General features: G+C 42.7%; 2 protein-coding genes across 11 annotated transcripts in view; one reads left to right on the forward strand and one right to left on the reverse strand.

Annotated features, from left to right (window-relative positions):
- LOC108027377 (zinc finger protein rotund) overlaps positions 1-21,315 on the reverse strand; it is a 42,316-nt gene that overhangs the window by 1,750 nt on the left and 19,251 nt on the right. For 7 of the 10 annotated variants that reach the window (XM_044093025.2, XM_044093021.2, XM_044093024.2 and 4 more), the window contains 2 exons: positions 20,933-21,213; positions 1,320-2,352 (listed from right to left, as the gene is read on the reverse strand). In XM_044093025.2, the coding sequence (XP_043948960.1) occupies positions 1,320-2,352; positions 20,933-21,213 (1,314 nt within the window). Of the gene's footprint in view, positions 1-1,319; positions 2,353-2,412; positions 2,544-3,728; positions 4,572-4,961; positions 7,843-20,932; positions 21,214-21,315 lie in introns of those variants that run through there. The other 3 variants (XM_050888534.1, XM_017098804.3, XM_017098805.3) reach the window with 3 other exon arrangements.
- Positions 13,387-15,700, forward strand: LOC108026999 (GTPase-activating protein RacGAP84C; the record flags this gene model as incomplete). Its single annotated transcript, XM_017098198.3, has 3 exons — positions 13,387-13,739; positions 14,578-15,385; positions 15,583-15,700. Coding segments are annotated over 3 exons (1,188 nt in total), but the record flags the coding sequence as incomplete, so codon positions are not given.

Consider the following 21,315-nt stretch of genomic DNA (forward strand, 5'->3'; position numbering starts at 1 on the left):
GAGAAAGAGAGAAGTGATATTCTTTAGTTAAAGCCATTTAAGTTGTTCCAATAAAAAGCAGCCTTAATTTTAAAATAAAATAAATAAAACAACAGGAGAGAAAGCTAGCTTAGGCAAGCGAAAGAGCACATACTCTTGCAGCTTAAACAATATCATGAAATTAAAATCATAAGTACATAAAATAAAGAAACCGAACACTCGAAAGATTTATATATAAATATAACGATAGCCCCTGACATCTAAAGTCGTTCGACGTTTGAATAAAAACATTTAAATAATTAAGTAATAATATAATTATAGCATAAAAGATATGGTCAAACAATATTTTTGGCTGTATGATCTAGTCGCCCGCTTAAAAATAATTTAACTTATGTAAAAAGTTAATTGGTTTGGTGTAAAACATAACATTTAGAAAATTGAACTTTCAAGGCAGTTAGAGCTCAATGCACATGTTCAATAGTCTAGTTGTGTTTTTGTGTTAGAAATGAGAAGAAGAGAAGGGATTTCCTTTAGTTAAAGCCATTTAAGTTGTTTACAAAACATTTTTTGGTTAGCTGTAATGAACAGAGCATTATTTTGAAATTTGTGTCGACTGGACAAGTTTAACTGTTAGGTCAGAAGTGTATCTAAGCACCAATTTAATAACACAACTATTTAAATATTAAAATTTAAACGAAAAACTTTATATTGGCTAAAAAAATTGGTGGAGTGTTGTGGTTGTGGAGTGACGCATCAAGAAATCCTAGTGGGAACGAGTCCCTATTTATAGTTATTACAAATGTTTCCAAGATGCTATGGAACTTTTGGTTCTTTTTACCTACTTACTTTCCGACGAATCGACGAACAAAGGGTATAAAAATATTTAATAAAATGTGTGTTGCCCAAAGCGTGGAACACTTTTTGAAGGATGAAAACACAAAACGAGTCGGCTTATCTTGACCATTGAATATGCCAAAAGTTGTTGCTGTCGTAAAGTTTTGATTAAAAATGGGCTAACAGACCACAAAAAATACACGATACTTGGCCAAAGGTTAGTTGTTCTATACCTATTACCTTTTTCTATAAGTATGTACTATTAGAAATGCTAATTTGACTAAAATTTGTTTCAAAATAGACGAGTGTCGCATGGTTTCTAGCATTCGTAAATGTAAGAAAAATGACGATTTCAATAAAAAACAAAATTACTTCTATAGGAAAGTTTATGCGTCTAATAATACTTTCTTTATGCAGAACTTCTATCTTGAATAAAGAACTTGTTTCTCTTGAAAAATTAAGCAGAGTTATAGCGCGGGTGGCTCAAGCTTTTTGCGATTGCTTACCTATATCTTCGCGCACGGGATCGGGCATCCGATGATGGGGCTGTAACTCCGGACCGTGTCCGTTGCTCTGGGATCCGTTGGGCGCCGTCGGCTGTGCGTAGTGGGCCTCCATGCTGTGCTGCGGGGGCGGCTGCTGCTGCGGATGGTGGTGTTGCTGCTGCTGTTGTTGCTGTTGCTGCTGCTGGGGCGGGACATGTTGCTGCGGCGGGACTCCGTGCTGCGGATGGTGGTGGTGGGCCTGCTGCTGCTGTTGCTGCTGCTGTTGTTGCTGCTGTTGCTGCTGCTGTTGCTGCTGCTGGTGCATTACCTCCATGGCATTGGCTGCGGCGGCCGAGTCCGGACTCACCTTCGGCCAGTAGCCGTTGTCGCTGGGCGCAATGGAGACGGGCGGCAGGCCCAGGTTGTTGCGCTGGTGCTGGGCGGGATTGGGGGCTGGTGGCGGTCCGTTGGCCGAGTTGCCCGCTCCGCCGGCGGCAGCAGCAGCAGCGGCCGCCGCAATGGCAGCAGCACTGCCCGGCGCAATTGGCGGCCGCTTGTCCGTCCGCTCCGCGTGCTTCTGCATGTGCTTGGTCAGGTAGGTCTCCTGGGTGTACGACTTGCCGCAGTACTGGCAGATGTGCGTCTTCAGGTGCTTCGACTCCTTGTGCTTCGGAATGTGCTCCAGCAGCGAGGGCTCGTCCGAGAAGCACTTGTAGCAGGAGTTGCACTTAAACGGCTTGTCCGTCTGGTGGCACCGCGAGTGCGACTGCAGGTTGGAGAGCTGCGAGAAGGCCTTCTGGCAGCCGGGATGCCGGCACTTGTACGGCTTGTCGCCCGTGTGCGTCCGGATGTGCTGCTGCAGGTGCGAGAGCTGCGTGAACTTCCGCTGGCAAATCTCGCACCGGTACGGCTTGATGCCCAGGTGGATCCGCGTGTGCTGCGATAGATACGACGAGTTGGCGAAGGCCTTTGAGCACTGGGTGCACTTGTACGGCTTCGCCTCCCGCATGTGGATCTGCGTGTGCAGCTGCAGGTCGGCCTTCGAACTGAAGATCTAAGAATGGGAAATCGGTAAGTTAGCACTGGTATTACGAACGGATTGGCGGCTGCCTGCCTGCTGCTGAACCTGGCTGAAGAGCATCTTTATCGCTTCTAATTTTAAACAATTTGGAGAGACACAAGATAGAATTTTCATTGTATGATGGCTTACACATTGAACGTTTCGATCGATTTTAAACCGTGTTATTACCGGATAAACGGTGAATTGGTTTGAAACCATCCACTCCCACCCTCTAAAAGAAAATATTGTGTTATAAAAGTTTTGTAGAAAAACAATATTTTTCACTCCCTCAACGCTACCAAATCGTGTGCTACTCTGTACAATAACCTTTAAATGCAACTCTTTTTCTTAAGTAGATAATATAAAAATAATTTATTATGACGAAGTTGCTAATCAAAATTCTTTCAAAGAATCTTAAAAATTTTTAACACTAAAACATATTGATTTAAAGTTTATTGAGTAAGACACTTATGATAAGTTAGTAGTGCAAATATTCAAGTGTGTGCAAATATTTGAAAACTTTATTAAGCCCTAAAAAATTAGTTTTTTTTCTGGGAGGACGTAATTTTAAAAATTGTAGGGCTGAGTATGGTGTTTGTTTGATGGTGTAACTAGGACCAACACTTTTAAGAAAATGGATCACAAAGTTGGAGAAATGGAGGTCCACACCCTGAGAATTTCGGGTATACATTTGAAAATGGCCCATTAAAGCTAAATGCATGCTTGGATTTATCAATCAAATAAAGATCTAATTTTTTAAGACAGTGATGTTAATGTTATTCCTCAAAACCTTAGTAAATGAGTATGAGTCAAGTTTTTTTTGACGTTCTGCCGGCTGGATATTTAACAGCGATTATAAATCCTGCGTATGAGCAGTGACGAATAAGGACGATTAGATTACGTACGTACATTTCTTGCAGTTTTAATCGTGAGGATTAAAATAAAGTGTTGCCAAGCGGGGAGCTCCGTAAATCTGTTTCAGCCATTTCGACCCAAAAGTTCATCTACTCTCGGTTGAAAACAAATTTCTATTTCGATGGGACAAGAAAAGAATGTATCGCCTTAGTTTTAATCTATTCCTTTTAATTTTTTTTACATCTGGTTTCACATTTGGTTAAAAATGTTCAAGATTGAACAGCCTTAGCTGTCCCCTAATTTACACTAGAATTCCACTGATGTTTTAACAACATTGTACGCTTTCAAAAGAGATGTAAAAAAAAAACGTTGCTTACAAGTCTACCATTCCCTTTTTGCCCCCTTTATATGTATAACAGGAAATTTCATAACTTTTTCATGCATTATTTCCTTATTGGGATTTTGTTTGACCGCTTAAACCCAAATATAAAACTTTGTTCAAAGCCCCCCATCACCTTGGTGTCCTTTACGTCCAACTGGGTCATGTGATGCGGCGAACTGGTGGAGGACGAGATGCCATTCGCCGATCCTGCTGCCGTGGTCACGCCTCCCACTCCAGCCGTTCCCGCAGAAGGATTCTGGGGATTCCTTTCATTCAGGGAGGCATTCTGCATCCGGATGCCGCCGTTGTCCACGCTGTTGCTGGTCACAATGATGTGCTGGTTGGGATTGGGATAGATGCGGGACTTGCGGCCCCTGGTGGATCCGGTGGGAGCGGTACCCGCGGTGGAGCTGCTCCCACTGCTGCTGCTGACCACCGCATCGTTGACGTGCTTCTGGCTGCTGGCCACCGAACCACTGACCGCCGAGGAGGCCACACTGCTCTCCAGGTTGGTGATGCTCGGCTTGGGCTCCGGCACCAGCTGGTACTGGTGTTGCTGCTGCTGATGTTGCTGCTGCTGCTGTTGCTGCTGCTGCGGTGGCTGGGATTGCTGGTGGGGCTGCTGGCTGTAGCTGAGCACCGAGTTCCTCAGGTCGGCCGTGTTGGAGAACACACTCAGCGGACCCAGGGCCACCCGCTCGTTGAGGCTGTTCCGCAGGTGATCGATGGACCGGTGCACGGCGTGGGAGTAGTCCCCGCCAGCGGGCGGGATCTCCCCGATCAGCGGCGAGTTGTGGTGGTAGTCCAGGCCACCACCTATCGGCCGATACTCGATCAGTCGGCCTTCCATCTGGCTGCTTATTAAATCTATTTTGGTTTAATTTTATTTCACTGGTCCAAACACAATTTAACTCCGACGTGGAGTTGCAGGTATCTTTAGATTTTCACTTTCACTTTGTTATAGTTCAGTTAGTTTCTATTTGAATTATTATATAAGTATATTAAGAAGTTTTAATGAAAATTGTTATAGATAGTTATGATCTACACCACGTTGAAAGTGTATTCAGTTAGAAGAAGATTCCATAAAGTTTCCTTCATTGACAAATTTGGACCCAGATATTACAAGTAACTATTTATAACAAAAGGCAGGGCTAAACAAGCCTGAAAAATAGCTTCAATTGAGGAATGGAGGATTTAAAATGTAAAGGAAAGTAATTTAAATTTTCAGATAATTTCAGCCAATGATTTACGAATAATCTGCATCGGCTTACAGCAATATCTTTGGACATTTTCTATTCGGTGGTTGTTAGAGGTCATTCATTTAGACCAAAACTTAAAAAGGTCTATCCGGTTTTGGGATTCTTACTTTCTTAGGACAGTTATGAAATCTCCACTCGATCTTCCTTCCAGAGATTGATCCCGAGATTTGCGCAATTGAGCGTCTTAAATATGCGAGTGCAACAATTTGCGAAATAGAATAAATTTGCCGAGACTGGGTTGGCGCTTTGTTGACATTGTGCCACAACTGCCAAAGCCAATATTAAATAAAGGGGAAATAACACAAACGAAGCTCGACTGGAAACCTGCGAGACGAGACCGCAAAAACGCTTTGGTCTCGACTGGGTGCACCGCCGAGCCGGAAAAGCGACTTTTTGTCTTCGCTTTTGTTGTCCTAAATCTAACGCCATTTTTTCCACAGCTCACTTTTTATTTTGCATTTTCAATTGCTACGCCTGTTCACATTTTTTTCTTATCCCCCTTAACGTTTTTACGCGACAGAAATATTTTTTCCACACGAATTTGGCTTTTTCGGCTTGTGTTCGACTTTTTGCGACGCGTTTTCGTTTTTCCATTTTCTATGCATTCCTCTTTTTGGGCTGCCTTCGATTAGATTTTTTCTATATATTTGTATAAATGCTTGGATGTGCTTTTTCCACCTCCCCCGGTTTGATTTTTTTGTGGATAGCTAGTCATTCAGGCGCAGACATGCCGCAGACATCCTGTGGAATTTTCCAGGTGAAAGTCCTCAATGGTATGGTGTTTTTTCTGCTCGGCTTTTTATTGAAATGCTCCAATTTGATACCTTCTAGTTCTAAACGCGACAAATTATTCATTCATGAGTTGAGCGTTGTTTGCTTTGTTGTCCTGTCAGCTTCGTTTTTTTCGACTTGTTTTTATTAGTTTGTTTAGATATAAATGGCCGCAGTGGACTTTTTGCACTTCTACCATTGACCTTGAATCGTATTTTGTGGGTTAGAATTTTGCCTATTCAAAAAAGATGCGAAAATAGATGTGTCAACACTTTGGCTGTTAGCACGCAAATACAGGCGAATAAGCTGCGGCTTTGGTTTAATTATCGCAAGGGTTAATACATGATTAACAATTTATTCATGAAATTGAAATGTAAGAGCTGAGAGGTTCTCCGAGATTTAATTGACATGACAATGAGCTGTGGAATGCCTGGTGGCAAAAATGAAATGCGAAATGAATTCAAATGACCGTTCTGCTTGAAATGGATACCTGAAACATACTACTTTGAAGTTTTTTTAATTTAATTTTAATAAAAATGATTTTGAACTTTTGAAATGATGCACAGTGTGTAGAGGAGGCCGTAACTTCTAGCGAAATGATCTACGGTCATTATGAAATACATTTCTCATTTCCCCGCAAAAGGTATATAAATCTAGGCCCACACCTGCTGCTGCCAGTCAGGTGGTGTGATTTCTTTTTTCTTTTACTGGTTAGCTAAATATTGACTTTTTTGACATAACCATTTAATTTATATAGAAGGCTGAACAAACATCCAGCATAGGCGGGTACATAAGGGGCTTGCACATAATGTAATAATGGTAAAAAAAAGGCAAAAAAGCATTCGAAACAAAAAGCAAAAAATTAAAACTGGGGAAAATATGATGCTCTGTCTGTGTTTGCATTTACACTGAGTTTGGGTTTGTTCGGGCCGGGTTTGAGAGCCGGGGCTTCCGATTGTGTTAATGCGTAGTTTGGGCTTTTAACTAATTAACATTTAGCGGTTTGGCAATATTCTCGCCACGCTCTCCAATCGCATTCCCTCGCAGATTGCGGGGGATGTTATTAATTGAAAAATGTGTAAAAAGTTTTGCGCGCTCTTTTATTATTCATAATTTGCTGTTGTTGCTGTGTTTTTTTGTTTAATTCTGATTAATGCATTTTTCACACCGCTCTTTAGGTTTTTGTATTAACTTGTTCAGAATCACAAAAATATTTCCGCTTTTTCCACACTTTTTTTCGTCAGTTGATGAAAAATGCATTGCGCTATGTTATGCGATACAGTTTTTCTTTGTGTTAACCTTTTTTACATGGCTAGTTTCTTATGCATTTTAATGATATTTAATTTCACATTTTGCCATAGGAGTTTGTTTTGTCTGCCTGTTTGCACTAATCATTAATTAATTTCACATCACTTAAAATATGCAATTAATATTATGTGTGTTTCTCGTAATTAAAAATAATGAGTTCATCTTATTAGAAGCGTTCGCCCGGAGCTCTGATGTAAATGATGTTAGCGCCGCGCTAGTCTTTGATTAACTGATCGCTCTGACCAGGATTCTGGCCAAGCCAACCCAGTGGAGGAACAGCTGCTGGCCAAGAGCTCCGGTAAACGGCTGGCTTTGCGAATAATACCCCAAATCTCACAGCTCCATTCTGCTCTGGCGGTGGCCCAGCGATCTTCTCAGCCTATCGAATTTCGAGGACCCAACAATCAGGCTGGACCAGCTCCGAATCAGGTGTTTTGCGGTGCCCAATTAGTTTCAGCTTGACTGGACCAGATCAACTCGAGGCTCGAGTCGGTGAAGTCGAGTAGAAAAATATTCGGTCATCGAGCTTTCGAAATTGGGCGGAATCGAGCTGGGAACCTCTGAGAAAGTCGATTTGACAGGCCAGCGGGACTCATGATTTCGATTAGGATAATATATTTTAAGTTGATGACAGCCCAGGAAGCTCAAAAATTCTTTCATCGTTTTATTTAAAGTGAGCTTTTTGCATATATGGAATCAAAATTTCGCTAATTTGGCTTCAAGAAAAATCACTAATACGAATTATTGTCTTTGATCAACATTTTTTTTAAATCAATTTAAACCACAAAATACTGTTTTTAGTCTTCGTATTTTTAGTCAAAATGAGAGTTGACGGGATTTAAAATAAGAAAAGGGTTTTGTTGAACAAAATTTTATTTGACGTTGGATACACTTCACACTAAATCTACCAAATAAAATGTGATTTATTTCTGTTCCTTCCTTATGTTCGTATACTAAAATTTAAAAAAAACCATCTCAATTCTACTGTTATTTTCGGCTATCACTTTCAGAACTTTCTTAATAAACAATTTTAAATAAATGATCAAAATCAGAACCTTAGTTTTGACAATTTCTTTGGGCTTTGAAAAGAAACGTAATATTTTTTAAAAATACCCATATTAAATCTAACAGAGCCTGTAAAAGATTTGCAGGATTCCTAAAATATAGTTCATATTTTCCATAATGCGGGACTAAGAATAAACATGGATGAATTTACAACGATTTGCACCTGAAAGCAAATTGGTCTAACCATTCCGTGGAAGCTGAACTGGATTTAAATTCTCAAGGAACAACAAAGCAGGGAGTAAGTTAGTGTGCCAATAAATAATTCACAAGCAACGAGTAGTATCCCCCGGAGCATAGTTTTTTCACTTCGGTACCAAAATTAAGTTTTGGCCATTAGGTGCGCTTTGGCAATCGGTTGTTTACACGCACGCCCAAGGGGCAAAAGATGTCCTGACCTTGATATTGAACACAAGAAACAGCTGATACGCTGTGCAGGCACACCAACACATGCACGGCGACCGGCGAAGAACATTTATTATTTATATGTAAGGCCCGCCAGCTCCCGCACACACACACTCTCACTCCAGGACTCGCTCGGAAGCAAAACAAAGCCAGCTGTGGCTGCTTGGCTGGCTTTCTTCTGGGTTTCTCTGCACGTGACCAAGACAAGGACGCGCTGCGTTGGGAACTCTCGTATCCTTAAGATACACTCCCACACACGCACACGGGCCCGATATTTTTTCTTGGCCAACAATAAATAAACACACACTGCGAGCGGGGAAGCCGGAAAACGTCTAAAAGCGCGCTCACGTACGTGGCACCACCGGAAACGGAAACGGCAAAGGCAACGACAGCGGCAACGGAAACCGAGACCAAGTCAAGAAAAACCCACTGCCCTGTGTGTGTGGGTGAGAGTTTTCCGCTTTTTTCTCAATATTTTCGTTTTTTTCGTGGCGCTTTCCTTGCGGCTGAGATACTTTTTCTTAACGCTGCCGCGACGACAAGCAGGAGGCGAAGGAGCTTCGCCGAAGACGTTCCTCGTGGTGTTGTCGTGTTGTTATTTCGCTGGCTGCACTGGTAGTGGTGCCCACATCCGCATCCGCATCGGAATCGTTATCCTTTGTTGATATCGTCGTCGGCGGCGGCGGAACGGACTCAAGGAACATGTTGCGCACGGAGAAAAACACGGAGCAGACTGAACTCAACTGAACGGACTTGGCGAGCGTGCCGGAGCCGAGAGCACGATCCGTCACCAATGTAAAAACTCAACTAAAGCGATGATGAAAAAATCTGAAACAATATATTTTTGGGGGGCGAACCGCACACACAGATACTCTCCAGAACAGCCGCACACACAGATGCAGAGGCGACGCAGCATCGACAGGCAGACAGACAAAACGCGCACTAACACCACTGCGGCGCTTCAAAACGCAGCGGCAGCAGAGCGTCTGTGTGTGTGTGCGGCAGTGGGTGGCGGTGGGTGTTAGTGGGCGGTGTGGGTGTGGGCCTGCCTCGCCAAAGGCCGCCGCCGGCCGACACACACACACACAGCCCAGCGGTAACTTCGAAAAAAAGCAGCGGCCGCAGCAGCAGCAGCGCCAACAACTAAGCGAAAGCAAAAAAAAAAAAGAAAAAAAGAGTACAACAAAAAAGGACATGGCAAAAAAACCGAAAAAATATCCAACGCACACAGAGAAAAAAGTTTTTGGTTGCATAGGCGGCGGGCGGCGGCGTCGCAGTCGGCGTCTCTGCAGGCGCTATTCAAATGCTGCGACGCCGGCAGCGCTGCCACCTGCCAGCAACAACAACAAAAGCAGCAAGAACAACAGGCGAAGCGCCAACATTGACCCAAACTCACCGGGGGGGTGGGGGCTCTAAAAAACGCGGAAAAAAATTGTGTAAAAAAATAAAGGGGAATTTTGCGCCGGCGACAAACCCACGCTCACAGGCACACTCATAGCCATGCCAATACACTCACACAGACGCACTGGAATTTTTTTCGCTGTTAGCCTTTGCCGCCCCAAATATCCTGTCTGCCCCACCCCCTCTCCACCCGCCCACCCCCTCCCGATTTTTTGCATTTTGTTTTGTTCGACTTTGATGCGAACGTACTTTTTTTATTGCGCAAACGAGAGGGGAACGGAGCGAGAGAGAGAGAGCACTCGTTTCTGTTGACTTTGCAGGCTGTTTTTGAATTTCGCTTTTGCCTTTGTTTTCATTTCTGTTTTTTATTTGGCACTGGCACTGGTCAGCAATTAACAAAAGTCATTATTTCGGCTTGTGTTTTCCCGTCGATATTTCAGCTAAAACGCGAGGATTGGCAGATTAATCAATAGCGCCGGGAAGTAGGCAACTGCTTTCGGTGGTCGTCTCATTCTGTGGTTGCGCTTTCTAGCACTCAATCAGCCCGGCTTGGGTGGCGTTAGAGACACCAAAAAATGTGGCTGGGGGTGGTGCGGGTGGGCCTGCCCCCAGGGGGTGGGCGAGGGCAGCACACACCTCGGGCAGCAGGAAAGGCAGACGAAAGGCAGGCCAAAAGCAGGAAAGGCAGCAGCCTCCGCCCTGACCTAAGCCACCGCGCTGGCTTAACTGCCAGCAGCAACCACCTCACATTCAGCCTCCCACTGCGGCCCACTCCGCCCACTCCGCCCACTCCGCCCCTTCCGCAACCACCCCACCCCACAACTGCCCTCTGCTGCCGTCGACGTTTGTCTGCTGCTGCCGTCGTTGCTGATATTTCTAAGTTCTTTTTTTCGCATTGCAACCTTGCCTCAACTTCTTCGCAGAGAAGCACCAAACCCAAGCCCACCCCACCCCATTTTCCCTCTCTCACTCGCAGTTTGCACATTTTTCCCAGCATTTTTTCCAATTCCATTCGCTGTGCATTTTTTCTCTCGGCCGCCCCTCCTTTTTCCAATTTTTTTTCCTTGCCACAGGAAATAAATTTTTTCCTTCTATCGCCCCGTCTCGCTTGCACCTTGTGCATTTTGACCCCCCCGTTTGCAAAACACAATCATTTTTTGCAGCCATTTCCCCATGGCTGTAGTGATGTTGCTATTGCTGTTGCATTTGCTTTGTGTTTTCGCTTTTAGATTTGGTTTTTTAGGTTCCTTTTGCATCCTGGCCCCAAAGAGAGAGCGAAAGGGAGAGGCAGAGCCTTAAAAAATAGCAGAGTTGCCATTGAAAAATACAATTTATTATAAATTGTTGTTTTTAGTGTCCAACTAGAATTGGGTTAGACAAAGCGGCGATTGAGGCGGAATTCTTTAACAGGTTGTTTTGCGTTTTATAGTTCGGTTCACAAAAGGTCATTTACCGAATTGATCTTTGTATTTAAAAAAAAGTGTTAGCCAATGCATTTCAAAACTGTTAGAAATTAATATATTTTTTTTTGAGCTGATTTTTATATACTTTGGGCAAACAGACATCGGAGTGTTCATATTGTTTGTTATTATTAATTTTACATTTCATTAATTATTTTTAATAACTATTTTAGTTTTTTTTTTTAAGTTATATCAATAAATAAAAGAGGATTCAAAATAAGTTTTAATCTGATAATGAGATAATTTCTTAATTGGATTCCAGTGGATTGTATAATATTGACAATTCTTTTTAAACTATTATGCAGGACGCTTGTTGATTAACTCAAAAACAATTTTAAGACCTTAGCCACATTACCAGATTGATGAACTTATATGCTTGTAGAACAGACTGCATTTCATTGCTAAGTCGTTACATTATTTTTGAAATTGCATTGACACTTTGAAACAAGAAATCTTTCAATATTTTGGACTTCCTGCCACACAGCTAACCCTATATTTCCGGGGCCACTAGTAAAAACATTTTGATCAACTTTTGTGTGTGAAAATTAATTATCACCACGTGGCAACACTGTCAACGTGCTTTGATGCCGTTTTTTCCCACTCCTTTTTGCCCAGAGCTCGCAGTTCAGCTTCCCTATTTTTTGCATGTTTTGTTGGATGTCCAAACATTTTTTATGCTGCTTTGTTTTTTTTTTTTTGTTTTTTCAATACGCAACGGACAGACGCACATACAGAGCCACATTCGTATTTTAACACACACACGCAGTCACAGGCGTATCAGAAAAAGTACAAAAAAGCATTTTGGGAAAAGGGGGGTGAGATCGGGATTGCATGGGCTTATTGCGATGCGTGACTCGTATTTGTGGACTTTGAATACAAACAAAACAGTCGGACACAGATAGAAACCCACACATGTGCAGTTATGAATACTACACACAGACACATAATCACAGAGAGAGACACTCTCACTCACATCAGTGTGTGCATTTCAATACGCATTAATAACTACGAATTCAATGTGGCAACCGTCCTCAGTACCCCAGCCCTCATCCCACAGCCCACACACACCCTCAAAGTTCTCACACACACAGACACACCGGCGTCACTGCAGCTGACGCCTAAAAAACGACTACAAAAAGCATAAAAATCAAATTCCCCGCCCTGTTCGTTAATTTCTCTGCCGCTGCTCTTCAATTCGCAGCCGAAATTGAAAAGTGCCGCGATAATTTTCCGCTTTCAGACTATCCCTACTTTAAAAGTCCTGTAAAGTTCACTCAGAGAACGGCTAAATGTTTAGCCGAAATCCAAGCCTGGGTATTAGTGCTCCACTGCCTAAACAAAAAGCCCCAACCCGGCTCTCCAAATTCTAATTTTCGTGTTTTTTCTAGCACCCCGATTCAACATTTTCGCTTTCTGATGTGCGCGCTTCACATGAACTGCAGCATTTTTTCACACTACATTTTTGCTGGTTGCATTCTATGTCTGGTGGCCGCAAAACGTTTTTCCATGAATTTTTCATCCATTTAGCGTCGCCATCGCCATTTTCAGTGCGCTTAGAATTCATTGATACTTTAGCAAATTGTTTTTTCAGTTCGATTTTGTACAATCTTTTTGTTTTTGGGGCTTTTCAGGTTAGTATCGTGACATTGAATCGCGGCGTGTCATCAAATGCTCAGCGCAGGGTTTTAAGTGGAAATTGGTTGTTATATAGAGATTGTTTGCTTTATTTTAGAGACAGTAAATATGATCAGTGACAGCAATTTTACAATAAAATATATGAACGTCAAACATTAGTATTCACTTGTTCACAGTACAACATTTCGTTTGGCACTTTAGTAGACAAATTTGAGCAAATTATGATAATGAAGTAGGAGGCTTTGCATTTCTTTGTTTATATCTTACAACAAATGATAAAATTCCAGTAGGCATTGCTTACTCTTTATCGCATTTTTCTGCTGCCGGAGCAACTTTAAGTCGTCAGTTTTCGCCGGTTCCAAACTAACCGGAAGTATAAATAAACATTTCGGTGTAATATTCGTAGAAACGAACCTATAACTTCTGCGTAGCTGACTCAATCCGAGTGGCGTCTCTTCGGAAATTGCCAACTGACCAGAACAGCTGAATCAATCGCCAGCTTGTGCACATTCGTGCGATTAGTGCCTCTGAAAGCCAGGCGCCTTCAGTCCGATTTTATTTGCTGGCCAATCGTCCCACAATGCAGAACAGGCGGAGGCTTTTGCGGGAGTACAGATCCTACGATGATCTCAGCGAGCACTTCCGAATGTTCGGGTCGCAGTCCCTGGACTCTCTGCAGGATCGTGTGGATATGAACCCCAGTGGCAGCGATGGCATCTCCACCGACGGACTGGACTACTACCAGAGCTGCTCTCAGTCCCATTCGGGGCTGCTGAGGGAGCACAACTTCAAGGTGAAGTCCTACTACTACAAAGTGGGCAATTGCGTACACTGCAGAAAGAGGTAAGCTCAACACGGAGAAATTAGCTTATTGCTAATCCAATTTGAGAAATGATGAAAAAGATCCAGAAAATGAAGCCATCGATACGGTTTCTTGAAACAATTTACAATGCTAAATACGAATCTTATGGAAATACTGAGGTTCTCAAACTCGAATGAACAATATCATCTTAATAAAATCAGATTCTCACCAAACGTGTGATAATTCAAATGTTAACCTTGTCAAATTACTGACCGTGTTGGAATAATTGTCAAAATAAGTAGACCAAAAAACAATTGGACAATTGAAATCTATTACATTGAAATTTAAGTTGACTATGAATTCCTACTGATATCTTTCCCTGAATGTGTCTGTGTTGCATAAATAGTTTATTTTGATATAAAGATTCATTTAAAATTTTAATCCAAACCTAAGACCCACTTTTTTTTAAAATTCTTTATCTATAAGTATTAAATGCGATATGTGTTAACAATTTTCATAAAAATTCCGACCGTTTTAAAGTACGGTCGGTAAAGTAATTTAACTCCTTCTTGCCTTTTCTATAATTGTTATATTGGCCCTCTTAACAAGTTCAAGACTACTTAGGTAGTCAAAAACTCCGTTGTGTAAAATAAGTTATTTCCCCGATAAGAGTTTACATTTTTGTCCAACAAATAATTAAATTAATTCTGATAAAATTTCTTGAACAAATTGCTATAATGTTTCCAAAAGATTTGGAAGTGAAAACTTTGTGAACATTTATAAACTTGTTATTTTATTAACTTTAAGTTGTTGAATAATGAAAAATTAAAATATTCAAAATTTATCTGAACATCCCCCTACCATCCCCCATTCTTAAAGGATCCGCTTCGCCATGGCCAGCCTGCGGTGCCGGGCGTGTCCGCTCCGCTGCCACATCGCCTGCTGTCGCCAGCTGACGGTGAACTGCATTCCACAGCCCCAAATGACCGCGAAGCGTGGTAATCTCAGCGATTATGCGCCCCGGGTGGCGCCCATGGTGCCGGCCCTAATTGTCCATTGTGTCACTGAGATCGAGGCGCGGGGCCTGCAGCAGGAGGGGCTCTACCGGGTGTCCTCGACGCGGGAAAAGTGCAAGCGGCTGCGGCGGAAGCTGCTGCGTGGCAAGTCCACGCCGCACTTGGGCAACAAGGACACCCACACACTGTGCTGTTGTGTGAAGGACTTCCTTCGCCAGTTATCACATCCTCTGATACCCATTTACCATCGGAGGCATTTCGAGGAGGCCACGCGGCTGGAAGATCCCTTGGCCGTCGAGATGGCGGTCTATCTGGCGGTCCTCGAGCTGCAGCAGGCCCACAGGGACACGCTGGCCTACCTGATGCTCCACTGGCAAAGAGTGGCGGAAAGCCCAGCCGTCCGCATGACGGTGAACAATCTGGCCGTGATCTTTGCCCCAACTCTCTTCGGGGATCTGGACCTGACCCTCGAAAATGTGGTCATCTGGCAGCGGGTTCTGAAGGTGCTGCTCCTCTTGCCCCCTGCATTTTGGGCCCAGTTCCTGGAGGTCCATCCGCTGCCCACTCCCTTGGGCAGTACCTATGACTTCGAGGAGCGGTACCATCAGGGGCACTGGGACCACTCGTCGAATCTGGGATGGACTTCCGTTAAGACCTACTTTAGATCTATGGTAAGACCGGGGGTGTCCACATTTTTGCTTTAAAAAACTAGGTTCGAATTCAGCGTTGATAATATGATTAGAAACTTAACCATCATGGTTTTAAAAGTCATATTAATAATTAAATGTTAAAACAAAGTCGAAAACAGTTCTGTTAAAGTGAAAACGTACTTTTTCGATCAACTATTAAACATGCTGTTTTGTTTTAGGCAAACCTCAGCAGCACTAACCTGTAGTGTAAAGCGGATGACTGATTGTTGATTTAAGTGGAAGCATTTCTATTGAACAAAGAAATAGAAATAGAAAACCCTTCGGTGATTCCTAGCATTTTTGAGGAGTTTACTTTATAAGTTTTTTTTCCTGTTTATTTTGTATTACCTTTTATATTCCTTGTAGTTAAGAAATCAATAAAAACTAGATCTCTAAAAAATGCGTTTGTCTTATTTTTCTGTAGTTAAATACAAGGTAGATTTTAAGTCCTAAGGAGAGAATTGAAATTCCGTTTAATTTCACATTATGATTTTTATTTAATTTTGTATAAAATGGGTTCGTCAAAAAAATTACCGTATTGATGAATAATCTCTTTAGCTGCAAGTCGATTCCAACAAATAAAACCATATAAATGTGAGAAATCACGAGTTTTTCATTAACTGTCCATAATCCCATTTGCGATTTTTAATTTATGAAATTCCCGAAAATAAACCTTTCAACGGCCAAATTTGCAAGCAGCACTCAATTTGATATTCGGCTAATAAAATAAAAAAGGCAAGCTAAGATCTTATTCGCACCACATAAATAATAGAGCATGGCCCAAAGCGACGTAATCCTATAACTATATATTCCGAATATTGAAACATTAATAAACATTTTTAATTGAATTTGCAGTTTTTTCCGGCGAGCGTTGATTAATTCCCCACCGTGGAAAAACATGTAAAAAATTAATAATTTCCATTTCCCATATTTATGTTTCTTTGAAGCGTAAACCAAAGCACAAAGTAAAATATTTTGCCGCGTCCACATATAAATAAGTTAAAGCGCCTTGAAAAAAGTTAGCATTTTAAAAACAATTTGGTGAGTGGTGTGCAAAAAAGTGCGGCCATTAAACGCAAAAAACAAGCAAAGCAAAACAAAGCTCTCGAACGCACTGGACGAGTGCATAAATAGACCCACTCCTGCCGCTCGATCCCCTCCGATCCCGAGCCAATACATGGTGGGAATAATGTATAATACAATCAAAAATAAACGAAGAGCGGGACGGCAGCTGCGTGCGAGCAGGGCGGCACTCGCGCGGCGTTTGCGATGCGCTTCTGTTGCTAACCGCTAAAAACGGCAATGGGCTGGCAATTGTTGCAGTGGTCGCCCGTTAACGTTAACCAAATGCTAATGCCAGAGGCCGCAAAACGCGCACACCAGCGCATCCGCGCACTCTTAGGGGCAGAGCGCACCAATACCGTGACGGAAAAATGCGGCGAAAAAATGCAAAAATAAATAGGCAAAACAAAAATAAAAATAGTTTACATAATTCATGTATTATATCGGATCAAATTTTAATGCCCGCCGCCGCGGCGCGCTGTGTGCGTGTGCGGAAAACATTGCCTACTTGGGGGCGCGAGTTAAAATTGTTTAACAAATGGCATGACTGCAATGTATGTGAGTGTGCGCGGCGTGCGGCGCGTGTGTGTGCGCCTGCATAATTCGCGTGCAGTTTTTGCTTTTTTAAGACTTTTTAGCCTATTTTTATTGTTAATTAAATGAGGGGAATAACAGACACAGTCCGGCGCTGCGAGCATGTAAGTGTGCGCCCTGCGTGTGTGTGGCTTTGTGTTTGTTTTGATGTTGATGTGCGCAACAAATTTTTGCAATTTTTCTATTTTTGTCGGCAGTTTTTCACCCGCTCGGCCTTTTTCCGCTCGTTCTTCGCATGTAATTCACTAATTGATAGTGTGAGCGCGCCCCAGGCCGCCGCGCCCCCGCTGCCCGCCCGCTGACCACTTGTGTAATTGTGTTAGTGCCTCCCACACATGAGCACACACAAAGTTGAAAGCGCAGCAAAGAAGAATGGAAAAAGTAAATGCAAATGTCAAATAAAACTAAAAAATTGCAGCTAAAAATAGAGAAGCGAATTATGCGTGGGGAGATTGCAAAAAATGAAAAAAGGCGGAAACGCTCACCAATACTAGCCCAGCGGGGCGCTAATAATAACATAGGGTAAAAATCGCAGCTTACTTTATGCTTATTCCAGATATTTCTGCGCTTTTTGCCCGTTTGCTAGGCGTGTTCTATAATTTTATGTAAGCTTTGTGTCGGTCGCCCCAAACAAGTGGGCGCGGCATGTGGTCCGTAAAAAGTTCATTTTTTGCACACTCCTTTTTTTCGGTGTTATTGTGGATAAGACAAATATTTTGCTGAAGGGAAAAAACTTGATAAAATACACGTCCGTGATTAATTTTGTTTTTAAAGGATTTCAATTACAATAAGGACTTTCCTTGCGAAAACAAATATTTGCGTTAAGTTTGGAATGTTATTTGTGGAGTGTTTTTAAAGCTTAAAAATATGCAGGGAATGCGCTGGGAATGGTTGAATAAAAAATTCGTTTTTTGCCCACTGCATTTTAATTTGTAGTGCTTAAAATAATATTTTCCAGTTAAAGGCTTTTAATGCTGCCGTAGATTTGGCCAAAGCACTTATGCGTGTTTAATGATTTCCATCAGTAGGTCTGTATTCAATCAGCCTGCTTCTTGGCCTTTTTTGAAAATAATTTTAAAATAATGTGTATTTTCCATTTCCCCGCTGCGGAAAAAAGACCTAGTGAAGCGCCTGACATGCGCCCCGAAATGGTGAACATAATTTTTGGTCAGCTGAAAAACCGGTTGGAAATAGCAGTGCCGTGCCACCACCACCCCCACACCTCCCAAAAAGGATGCAAGGAAGGGGCAGAGCAGAGCACACTAACATGATAGGCTGGCCGAAACAGCCACACACTCACACACGCCCGGGCAATGTGGCCAGTTCCAGCTCAAAAGGTACAAAAAAGGGAAAGGGGCTGCTGCAGGACTTTTTTCGTACGTACATACGAAAGTGCCAAGTGTAGTAATTCCAATTGAAGCCGGGCTGGGCAACAACAAACCGACTACCAAAGTCCAGCTGCAGGAGCAGGATCGCCAAAAACAAAAAGTGGAAAGTGTGGGTAATTAAAAAAGTAGCAGCAGCCGCTTTTGAGCGTAGAAACGCACTAATTTTCAGTAGTGCAGCTTTCACTCACAGATACACACTCACACTATGGCAGGGTGAACATGCATGTGCCAAAAAGAAACACAAAATTGACACACTCACACCAGGATGAAGCACACACATACACGCATCCGGAGGGGCAAGAAAAAATGGAGAGTGTAGCATACTTTTAGGCATGCTGCTATTTCACTTTGTCCCGCACAAATGAACACCTCCACCCTCCTTTCAACCCCCTTCTGCGGGTGTGTGCGTGCGTGCCCCGCTCATCAGCGCTGCAAATGTTGTTAGCCCCGCACCGCAATTTGTGGGCATTGTGGGTGTGGCATAACCCGGACACATCATTCGTCCAAAAATGTTCGCTGTCAATACTGTTCTGTCAGATCGCAAAAAGTTCTGAAAATTGTTTACTTAACATAGTTGTTGCTCGGCGAGAAAGTTACCGTCCTCGGTTGGGTGGAAAAGTTAACCTAGATGTTATTTAATGCTTATTATTGTCAGAAAATATTTCCTAATTTTAAATAAATGCGATGATGATGAAAATTACTCCAAACACTTATTAAACTCTATATATTCTGTGATGCCAACTGCTGAGGTATGTAATATCGTGGCTTTTATTTGGCCAACTAAAATTTTAATGCTCCAATTCAGGTTCTTACATCGGAAATTTAAAATTGTAATTTCAATTCACAAAGTTATCGTTGAAGTCTATATCGGTTACCCCGAACTGATTTCAAAGCCCCCTAAAAAACATGTCCCTGCAGAAGATCGCTTATCAAGTCTTCGGCCACCAGTATTGGGTCTCACGCGTATCGGTGACCCACAAGGGCTCTGACAGCTGGCACCTGCCCGGTTCAGGCCACAAATAACCGTTAAAAAACAATAAGCTCAATTAGCAGCAATCAACGCAGGCCGTGGACGCTGCATAATTGACATTTTACGAGCAAGTGCAGCTGTTGGTTCGGGGCTTTTGGGCCTGCCTTCCAGCCACGGCTTGAGTGTCATGCAAGTGCGTGGGGAGCCGCGAATAAATGTGAGAAAGCGAGGCAACGTGATACTAGCAGGGGATGATAACACTGAAACTTAACAAGCTGTATTTCAAACAAAAGAAAACGCGTTAGTTGAATTCATCCATTATTATTTACCCGATAATCAGCTAAAAAAAAAAGTGCGAGAGGGATGGAGATATGCTTCCAGAAAGTTTGTTTTTCGCCATCTAGCAGCACCCAGCTTTCCCCAACGAGACTGAGTTAATAGCACAAGGTACCGTCGCCTCTAACCGCTATTGAACCTCAATAAAATTTTCAAAATATTGAATATGTTTGGCTCTAACTTTTAATAAATTGCCCGAATTCTATCCTTTTTAACAAGTGGATGGGTAGTAATAATAAGGCCACGATCTTATTCAAAATATTAAAAAATGTGGGAGATCAACTTTTCTAGAGTTGTGGTCGGTTGTGGGCGTGAGACTGGGCGTGGGGCATTTCTAAAACAAACTTTTGCGAAAAAGCTCAAGAATCTACATGACAAATCCCAACTTTCTAACCTTTATTGTTTTCAAGATCTCATCGTTCATACGGACGGACAGGCAACAGGACAGATAGAAATGGCTAGATCGACTTGGCGAGTCATCCTGATTAAAAATATATTCTCCCTATGGAATAGCTTCCTTTTACCTGTTACATACTTTCTAAAGAAACTGTAACTCATTTACTCCACGAGTTAAATAATTGAATAAACCCAATTAAATATATGATATATGGGGGTATTAAACAAATCTTAATGGGTTTGAAAAACCCTTTAAATATTATTTAATGTATCTTAAAGTATGCAACATTATTTGTTTCCAAATTGGAAGAACTACGAATTAGTTCAGAAAGACGAATATACTTTACTTACTTTACTACTACTTTTCTGATACATACACCTAAAATTTCACTTTATAATGTTTTTAGAACCCTTGAAAAAGAAGGGCTAATAAAGTAACAGCAAATTTTTAATCAATCCTTTTCAATAATAAAATGACAAGCACTAACATTTCAATCTTGAGGTAAGGATTTTTCCTCAGTGCCTGTGAAATCGGATACTTTTGTCGAACTTAATCAACTGGAAAATTGTAAACAAAAGCCGATACCTTGCCGGGCCCTCTCAGGACTCCGAATCGGATTGCACCCGATCCCCCTCGGCCACCCAATCTTTCGGTCAACTGGTTCATGCAACGCCATGGGCACCGGCATAATTTAACAGTGGCCACCCTTAGCCTTGACTTGCACGGCCAGCAGCAGCCAGAAATGTTGGTATTAAAATCGAAACAGTCGCAGAAGCACTCACCTGAGGGCACATTTTGCACTGATACTTGCGTCCGCTGCCACCGCCAGGGGCATGACCGCCGGCCACCGAGGCGACACCGCCGGGTCCGCCCATTTTGCTGGCATTGATCGGCTGGGGCACCACCAGCAAGGCGGCCGCCGAAGCAGCTGCCACCGCCTGGTTGTGGTGATGGGCGGCGGCGGCGGCGTGGTGCGAGCTGGCGCCAAGGCTGGAGCTGCCACCCACGGAGGCACCACCTCCCCCGCCGCCCACTCCGTTGGATGCGCCCAGGCCCAGGCCACCTGCAACAGGATGAAGTGCATAAGGGTAAAGCAAACAATTCATTCAATATTAAATAATAAATATTCCAGAAAGACGTAGTGTTTGTCTGACAAAAACTTTTT

Source organism: Drosophila biarmipes, chromosome 3R, assembly GCF_025231255.1.
Source record: "Drosophila biarmipes strain raj3 chromosome 3R, RU_DBia_V1.1, whole genome shotgun sequence".
In the NCBI taxonomy this organism is placed as follows: domain Eukaryota; kingdom Metazoa; phylum Arthropoda; class Insecta; order Diptera; family Drosophilidae; genus Drosophila; species Drosophila biarmipes.